We start from the raw sequence: 9064 nt of genomic DNA, 5'->3' as shown, positions 1-9064 counted from the left end.
CACATGCCGGCTTGTGCCGGGCGCTCTCCTGTCTCTTAGAATAGGGCTCTTCCCACTTCTATCCACAGTGTGCAAGAGAGGAAATTGCAACTCGGCGTGTTTGAGACACCTGCCTAAGGTCACAAAGTGGCAGAGCGAGAACTCTCTCTACTAAGGGTCCTCTGACTGCAGTCTGCAACCCTTCCAACCCTGCTTCTTAGAAAGGTCTCTAACCTTGCTTTCAAAGCAAGTTCCTATCAGCAATTCAGCGGGCAGGGTAGGGGCACCACCCATTCCACAGCTGAGACAACCAAGGCTCTGAGGGGTTGGTGCCGCTCTGCCCTGCGGTACAGGAATTACAGAATAAGTCCACAGTGGAGCTGGGGCCAAGCCCCGGGTGCCTCCCGCCCACCAAATTGGCTCTGGGTCCTCTGCAAGGCAAGGCTTTGCAGCACCCCACCCCACCCCCTGCCCCGGGTGCCGGGAGTCCAGGCCTGGTTTTGCATCGGGCCCTGCTGAGAAGGTGAGAAGGTGTTTCCTCCTCCTCCTCCTGGGGCAGCTGCTCTGGGCTGCTGATTGAGTCAGCCTTAGTCCCTCACTGCACGTCTCCTGAAGTTCAGCCCTGAAACTCGGCTGCCAGGGGAGCTGAAGTCATCCTACGAAGGTGTCTGAGCCATACTGGACCCCTCCAGGTAACATACCTCAGGACCAGGGTTCCCTGCCAGTGTCCAACGGGTAGGCACTTCCACCTGGTATCCTGGGTACCCTCTGGGGCCTTGGGTGTGGGAGGAGGTGGGAGAGGGTCTGGGACTGGAACATATTGACCAATGGGTCTGTCCCATAGGGTCAAAACAGAGTGGGGAGGACGGGACACTTGGTTCTGCCTCTAGAAGGAGAAGGGTCTGCAGGGAAGGAGGCGCTGCTGGGGACCCCAGGCTCAGACCTGCAGGACAAGGGCATGGTCGGTTCTGCAGAACATCCCCCACCTCCCTACTCAATCACACACACCCGGTGGTCCCCAGGGCACCAGAGCATACCCCACAACACAGCCCAGTCACACATACAGCACAGGAGGAAATACACAGTGTGTGGCACGCGCCACACAACGCTGTCACCGGAAAGTTACTGAACGTACCAACACAGACAACAGTCACCCACGCGGCATCACATTGTGACATTATGCACAGACACACACGCATTGATACAATATTCACACCCACAAAATAAACAGCCTCCTAGATCCCACAGTATGCAGACTCTCACAAGGGCACGACGTAACAGAGACCTCAACACAGCCTTGCACACCATGCCACAGAAGAGCCCCCGACCGTGCATTTGCAACACCCAGCACTTTGAACACAGCAGATGTGCAGGAAGTATTGTTAACATTGGGCACATGGGCATTCACAGTGTTATACGTGGTACTCGATATAGACATTCGGGAACCCCAAGCCCTGGGGTGAGGGTGGGGCAGCACAGGGAGAGGGCTCTCTCGGGCTTGACTCAGCTGGGCGGGCACAAGCCAGGACCTGCCTGCAGAGCACCCTCTTCTCATCTCAGCCTTGCCCGGTGCCCTGGTGTGGGAGAGGCTGGGAGGGGCAGCAGGGGAGGAGAGGCTGCCCAGCGGGCTCACGCCATGCCTCTGCTCTGCCCATGGCCCAGTCATGGGTCTCTTGCCGCGTTCACATGCCCCTCTGAGCTTGGCAAATGTTTTCCTTCCGGAGTCACCATGGTACCTGAGCAGCCTGGGCGGCTTTGCCGAACTTGGCCTCCACCTCTGGGACCCCAGCCAGGTCCTGGGTCAGGGCAAGGGGGAGAACCCATGTGGCCCAGAGGAGAGGGGCTCAGGGGCTCGGGGAAGAGGGCAGGGGTGGCAGTAGGGGCATCCCTGGCTGGAGTCCTCAGTGGGAGTGGGTGCAGTGGTTACCTCAGAGGGGAGGAAGTGGGGGTGTGGGCTGGGGAGGAGGTTGCTTCAAACAGGAAGGCCAAATGGGCCAGGGCAGAGTGGAGGTGAAGGGTGGGGGGAAGGAACCCATATTGGGAGGTTCCCCGGGGCAGGAGGGTAAGCAGATGTGTGTCTGTGTGTGTGTGTGTGTGTGTGTGCCTTCCCCATGTGTGTGCAGGTATATTTCTGCATTCAATTAATCAAACTTTTACCAACTATCTCTTGTGTATAACATACGGGGTTTTGGGGTGAGGCCCTGTCCCTATCTTCAAGGAACTCACAATCCAGTTGGTGGAGGGGCAATTTCTGTGCAAAAGTCAGTGTGATTTGTATGAATCTCAGGTCAAGGTTTTGTCCCCAGGGTTATTATACATTCTGTGGGTCCTCGTGTGCATGTTTAAGAAAATGTAGGTACAGGAGCACCTGTGTGGCTCAGTTGGTTAAGCCTCCGTCTTCGGCTCAGGTCATGATCTGGTGGTCCATGAGTTCAAGTCCTGTGTCAGGCTCTGTGCTGATAGCTGGGAGCCTAGAGCCTGCTTCAGATTCTGTGTCTCCCTCTCTCTTTGCCCCTCCCCCACTCCCACTCTGTCTCTCTCTCTCTCTCAAAAGTAAATAAACATATATATTTTTTTAAATTTAAGAATATGTTAGGTACATGTCCTGGTCTGGGCATGGGTCTATATGGGACTATAACTGCATAGGGTCCTTTGTGGAGGAACATGTGTCCACGTGCCTGTCTATGCAGGTATGCCCATGTGTATACCTCCCTGTGGGTAGTTGTGTCTTCGGTGTCAGTGTGTGTGCATGTGTGACTCTGTACACGTCTTCAAGTGTGTCTATGCGTGTATTCATGAGCTGGTGTATGCACGTGTCCATGGGGGTGCATCATGCCACCTTGATCTGCCAACATTTGGGTGTATATTTGGGCAGAAAAGGGCAGTCGGGGTGCCTGGGTGGCTCACTCGGTTAAGCGTCTGACTCTTGATCTCAGCTCAGGTCTTGATCTCAGGGTCGTGAGTTCAAGCCCTGCGCTGGGCTCCGCTCTGGGCGTGAAGCCTACTTTAACAAAGAAAAAGGAAAGGCAGTCAGCTCCAGGATGTGCCCCGTATTCGGGCAGGGCCTGACCTGACCTCTGGTCTGCCCCCAGGGAGCCACGTGTGCCCAGCTGGGGCACTGCCCCAGCTGATGCCCCACAGGGGTCCCCCATCTCAAGAGGGACTCTGGACCCTGCCCTGCCTCCTCATGGCGCATGAGCCAGAGCCTGAGACTGATGGACTGTTAGACCTCAGCTTCCTGACAGAAGAGGAGCAGGAGGCCATTGCCGACGTCCTGAAGCGAGATGCCCACCTTCGCCAGTTGGAGGAGGGCCGGGTCAGGTGAGGCAGGGCAGGGGAGCCCAGGAGGAAGGGGCCCCAGACTCTGGGAGGCTCAGGTGCGCCAAATATCTGGGTAGTTCTTGTTTTTGCCCATTGGTTGCCTCCGCCCTTAGCCAGCTCAGCTCCTCACCCCTCCCAAGGTGGCTGCACCAGCTCCCTTACCAGCCTTCCTGCCTCCCAGCTTGCCCTCTCTGAGCCCCTGGTCATGCTGTGCCCGGAGCTCCCCAGATCTGTTCTTAATATCCCCTAGCAAAACCTCCTCTGTTTCCTCAGCATCTCATGTCAGGGCCAAGCTCCTAAGTGTGGTCTGCAAAGCCTCCCTGATTAGTCCCTGCCAGCCTCCCCAATCTCATCCTCCACCAGCAAGCCCCACCCCTGACACACATAAGTGTCCACTACAGCCACCCAAGTGCTTAACAGTCTGAACACACCCTTCACTCCTATGCTGTCCCTTCTTCCTGGAAGAAAGAGCACAGTGGCAGAAGAGCATGGGACTTCAAGTAGCATTTGGGGACAGACAGACACCTCTCAGCCATGTAACCTTGGGCAGCTTACCCGACCTCCCTAGCAACACTCTCCTCATCTGTAAAAGGGGCCTAAGGAGCACTACCTCATAGAATTAGGAGGAGGGATTATGCACAGTAGTCATTTAATGAATGATAATGATTCTCCTTCTCTGCCAGGAGAACTCCAATTTGTCCTTTAAGAAGCAATTCAAATGTCACCTCCAGTGGGAAGGCCTCCTAGATTCCCACAGGCAAAGCTGGCCCTTCTCATATCCATCATGGCACCTACCTCATTATAGTGTACTTATCTACTCTGGATGCAGTCTTCCCACCAACCCGAGCTCCTTGACCCAGAGTAGGGATCGAGTCTGATTTGTTGTGTCCTTGGGTCCGGGTCCAGGGCTTGGCACAGAGTGGGTGGCAGGAATGTTGGTTGGGTGACAGCCATCCCCTCCCTCATCCTCCAGCAAGCTCCGGGCCTCGCTGGCAGACCCCGGACAGCTGAAGATCCTGACGGGAGACTGGTTCCAGGAAGCGCGCTCACAACGGCACCACCATGCGCACCTTGGCTCTGACCTTGTCCGAGCCTCTATCCGCAGAAAGAAGAGCTCCAGGGGTGAGAGGAGATCCCTAGGGTCGGGCTGGCTGCACACAGCCCAGGGCACTGGGTATACATGGACAGGAAGAGAGGGACCCTGGTACTGTGTGTCTTTGGGTGGGCACCACCCCTCCCAGGAGCAGGAGGTAAGTGAGCATCTTCAAAGGCCAGACTTCCTGAGACTGAGGGTTCACAGAACTTCTCACCCAGGCACGGGAGACCAGGCTCCAGGCAGCGATAGGGAGGCTGAGGCTGCGGCTGCTGAAGAAGAAACTGAAGAGGAGCTGGAGCCCAGGTGAGGAGGGGTGACAGGGAGGGGAGGGTGCCTACCAGTCCCCTGGGGCCTGTCCCCTGACAGCCACCTCTCCCTTCTAGGCTCCCCATGGACAAGGCCCCCCAAGAGATGCTCAGCAAGGCTGAGGTGAGTAATGAGTCACTGAATGAGCTGATGAATGAATGGGATGTGAGAATCAGGAGATCCTGGTCTGGGCCGCTGTCATCCTCCTCTGTCCAGTGGAGATACAGACCTGGCCTCTAAGGGAATCTCAGAAGCCGGCTATTAGAGGTGGTGGGGGACGGAGCTGGGCGAGGTCCAGGACTCAGACACTACTGTCTGCCACCAGTGGGACCCTGGGAGTCAGGCAGGGCAGGCCCTGGCATGTGAGGGGGTGTGACATACAGGCCCAACTGGTCCTGCAGCTGCTTGCCAGCCCTGCCTTGAGGGCTGTGCTGAATCTGTCTGGAGTAGCCAGCTGGAGCCTCTGACCTCTGACCCCACTGTGACCTTTGACCCCCTTGTCACTAGACCCCACTGTGACCTCTACGCCTTGCTTCTTTCAGGAACCTGATTCTCCCTCACCGTATGTCCCCCTAAAGACTTCAGAGCATGAGGAAGAGCCCCAGGCCCAGGAAGGTGAGTGGGAGGGTGTGCACTGGGGAGTAAAGAGGTTTCCGGGATCAGTCTAAGTGACCCCAACCACCTGTGGGGGTCACCTTCTCTCTCACCTTCTCTCTCTCTCTCTTTCTTCTCTCTCTCTCTCTCTCTCTCTCTCTCTCTCTCTCTCTCTCTCTCGTGTGTGTGTGTGTGTGTGTGTGTGTGTGTGTGTGGTCTCCTTGGGCGTCCCGCAGCACTGGGGCCTGAATCTGCAGGTCACCGGGGTCGCAAACCAGTCCCTCCAAATTGGCTCAGGGGCGGGCAGAAGAGGGCCAAGCTCAGCAGCTTGTGCCCCATCCCCGCCCCGGGCCCAGGGGCCCCACAGGTCTACGCGGTGGAGGCGGACCCGGAGCCCAAGCCGCGGTCGCGGGGAGAGGAGCCACCGCCTACTACAGCCCAGGTAGGCGGGAACGGCCCGCGGCTGCTCCCAAGACCCGGAGCGGATTCTGGGCGGGCAGTGCCCTTTGCCCCAGACTTTAAGCCGCCTGGGAAGGGGCTGGGAAAGAGGGGGCGCCCGGTCACTTCCCCCCTCCCCAGACCCAGGCGGCGCCAGAGATCCTGGAGAACGGAGAGGAGGCTCCGGGGCCCGGCCCCTCACTCGACCGCATGCTCAGCAGCAGCTCCTCCGTGTCCAGCCTCAACTCCTCCACGGTGAGGGGTGAGGGCGAGGACCTGGGGACGCGGGAGACCGGTGGGGAGGGGGGCGCCTTCCCTCCGTAACTCCGCGCGTGGCCCGGGCCTGACCCCTCCCTCGCCCCCCCCCTCCCCTGCGGCGACCTGAGCCCTGCCTGCACGCTCTCCCTGACCTGCACCCTCGTCCGCAGCTGAGCGGCAGCCAGTTGAGCCTGTCCGGGGAGGCGGAGGCGGGCGCCGTGCAGGTGTGCGGCTCTGTGCACTTCGCGCTGCGCTACGAGCCGGGCACCGCGGAGCTGCGCGTGCATGTGATCCAGTGCCAGGGCCTGGCGGCCGCGCGACGCCGCCGCTCGGACCCGTGAGTGCCCGACCCGCTCTCGCCGCCCCACCCCACCGTTCTTCGTGACCTCAGTTTCCTCGTCTTCAAAATGGGGAGTATCAATGTCCATGGGAGGTGTGGGTGAGATAACTCCTGGGAAGCGCTGCACGGGAAGCCGTGCTCCCCGGCTGGAGCTGGGGAGGCCCACTGGTGGGGGGAGGGGGGAGGCCCTGGAAGGGCCCCCCACTCAGCTCCAGTCCTCCCCTCCCCCTGCCTCAGCTACGTCAAAAGCTACCTCCTCCCGGATAAGCAGAGCAAACGCAAGACGGCGGTGAAGAAAAGAAATCTGAACCCGGTCTTCAATGAGACTCTGCGGGTGAGGCTGCGACGACCAAAAGACTCCCCCATTAATGAACCCGACGGCCCTTCCTGCGGGGGCCGGGTGGCAGGGACCGCCATAGTATGGTCATTGCAGGTCGCTCCGATCCTCCGTTCTGCGGGAGGAACGGCAGGGAGGCCCTCCGTCCATGCGTTCTCCAGGGGGTCAGTCTAGTGGTGGGCATGGCGCTAGTCCAGACCCCCATTTAATGGCCTTCGGGGCTCCCCCGGATTCCCTCGTGCAAGGAGAGCGGTAGGACAGGGGCGTACACTCCCGCAGCGCTGAAGCCGGGGCCAGCCGCGGTGGTCCATTAAAGCGCACTTCCTGTCCCCAGTACTCCGTCCCGCAGGCCGAGCTCCGGGGCCGTGTGCTGAGCCTATCCGTGTGGCACCGCGAAAGCCTTGGTCGCAACATCTTTCTGGGCGAAGTCGAAGTGCCTCTGGACACGTGGGACTGGGGCTCTGCATCCACCTGGCTCCCCCTACAGCCCCGGGTGAGGCGGCTGGCCCGCATGGGGAGATCTCCCACCTGCACCCTGCCGAGCTTTCCTCCAGCCCCACTCAGACTCCGCCTTAGGCCTCCCCTCCCCTCGGGGCTACCTTACTCGCCACCTTACTGCTCCCTTCGAGGGCCTGGCCCCCGACGGCCGGTTGGGTGCCCCCGGCTGGCCGCGCCCGGTCGATGTATGGAGACCCCACCCCTTTGCGGCCCCTTCGGCTTGGGCCTGCTCCCGCCCCTGACGAGACCGCCTCTCGCAGGTCCCGCCCTCTCCCGACGACCTTCCCAGCCGCGGGCTGCTCTCTCTGTCGGTCAAGTACGTCCCCGCCGGCTCCGAGGGTGAGTGACCGCCCGGCGAGAGGCCGTGCTGGACCGGCCCTGGGAGGAGGGGACCTCCAGTCGCGCAAGGGCGTGGAGCCTCGGGCCTGAGCCGTGCCTCTCCGCAGGCGCGGGACTGCCCCCCAGCGGGGAGCTGCACTTCTGGGTGAAGGAAGCTCAGGGCCTCGTGCCGCAGCGCTCAGGAACCCTGGATTCCTACGTACAATGGTGAGGGGCATCGGGACCTTCGCGCTTCCCTTCCTCCGCGCCCCCTCCTCGGGAGCGCCCCACCTCCGACAAACCCCTCCTAATCAACCACCCTTGATCCCCCCCCCCCCCCCCCGTCTGATCTTTGACCACTGAGCGGGGGTGAAAGGGACGACTGGAGCAAAGGCCTGTCAGGGAAGTTAAGGACACCCTTGAGGAGCTGCATTTCAGAGTGACTGGCTCTTCCCTGAAAAGACCTGGAAGGCCAGGCTGTGGGGCTTGGCCCTGAACTTGCAGTTCAGTGGTTTTCAAAGTACCCTCTAGGGGTCTTCTAGGGGTGCCTCTAGGTGGTACCCCACACTCCGAGAGTGAAATGGAATTCAGCGGATCAGGTTCTGAGCTGCAGACCCAGATTCCACCACGGACAGTGTTGGGCTTTTACTTTTTCAGTGATATTTTATCTTGCAGAAAGGGTTCTGAGGCTTTAAAAAGTTTGGAAACAACTTTTGAGGGCAACAGGGAGCCAGTGAAGGTCATTGTGTGGGGAAGTAGCAGAGACATTACTCCAGGGTCTTGTGAATAAGAGTTGTAACTTTTATTTATTTTTTTTATTTGTATTTTTTGGGGGGGAGTTGTAACTTTTAAAGGCAGGAGGCCTGAGAGGTGGCTGGCACAAAGATCCCCGAGTTGGGAAGGTTTGAGGCCCAGGTGTCAGGCAGCAGCCAGGGGACATGGACATTGTGAGGGAAAATGGGTAGGATTCAGTGAATGGTTGGTTCTGGGTCATGTGATTGCCAGCCCACCTCCCCCCACAGTTCAGTGCTGCCTGATGACAGCCGGGCCAGCCGCCAAAGGACAAGGGTGGTGCGACGCAGCCTCAGCCCTGTGTTCAACCATACCATGGTTTATGATGGCTTCGGGCCTGCTGACCTGCGCCAGGCCTGTGCTGAGCTCTCTCTCTGGGACCATGGGGCCCTGGCCAGCCGCCAGCTGGGGGGTACACGCCTCAGCCTGGGCACAGGTGAGTGGGGCAGGGCCCTGGGGAGATCTGATGCTGAGAAGCAGGGGCTCCGTGTGTGGCCTCGGGCACTTCTCTGCCCTCTCCTGGGCTTTGGTGTCCACTGAGAACTGGGAGTGGAAGTGCATAATCTGGGACCAGGCAGGTGTTCCTTGAGACCTGGGGTGTCCGGTGTGAGCACGGCCTCCACCCCTGTCTGCACATATCTAGGCAGCAGCTATGGGCTGCAGGTGCCCTGGATGGATTCCACACCAGAGGAGAAGCAGCTGTGGCAGACACTCCTGGAGCGACCATGCGAGTGGGTGGATGGCCTTCTGCCACTCAGAACCAACCTGGTCCCCAGGACATAGTTGT

The 9064-nt window shown here is 59.6% G+C and overlaps 1 protein-coding gene across 3 annotated transcripts; it reads left to right on the top strand.

Annotated features, from left to right (window-relative positions):
- The first annotated feature begins 490 nt into the window (after positions 1-490).
- On the top strand, positions 491-9060 carry SYTL1 (synaptotagmin like 1). 3 transcript variants are annotated; one of them, XM_049617682.1, is made up of 15 exons: positions 495-671; positions 3072-3300; positions 4274-4422; positions 4615-4699; positions 4780-4825; positions 5245-5317; positions 5653-5738; positions 5876-5989; positions 6163-6329; positions 6570-6666; positions 7004-7162; positions 7428-7506; positions 7614-7713; positions 8508-8713; positions 8921-9060. In XM_049617682.1, the coding sequence occupies exons 2-15, from the start codon at positions 3110-3112 to the stop codon at positions 9058-9060; spliced, it is 1692 nt and encodes a 563-aa protein (XP_049473639.1). In that variant the 5' UTR covers positions 495-671; positions 3072-3109. The 3 variants fall into 3 exon arrangements, with proteins under 3 accessions (XP_049473637.1, XP_049473638.1, XP_049473639.1); XM_049617680.1 differs by having other exon boundaries at positions 491-671; positions 4274-4699; XM_049617681.1 differs by having other exon boundaries at positions 491-714; positions 4274-4699.
- Positions 9061-9064: the final 4 nt, after the last annotated feature.

The sequence above is a fragment of the Panthera uncia genome, assembly GCF_023721935.1.
Source record: "Panthera uncia isolate 11264 chromosome C1 unlocalized genomic scaffold, Puncia_PCG_1.0 HiC_scaffold_4, whole genome shotgun sequence".
Taxonomy (NCBI): domain Eukaryota; kingdom Metazoa; phylum Chordata; class Mammalia; order Carnivora; family Felidae; genus Panthera; species Panthera uncia.
This window is presented reverse-complemented; position numbering and strand designations above follow the sequence as displayed.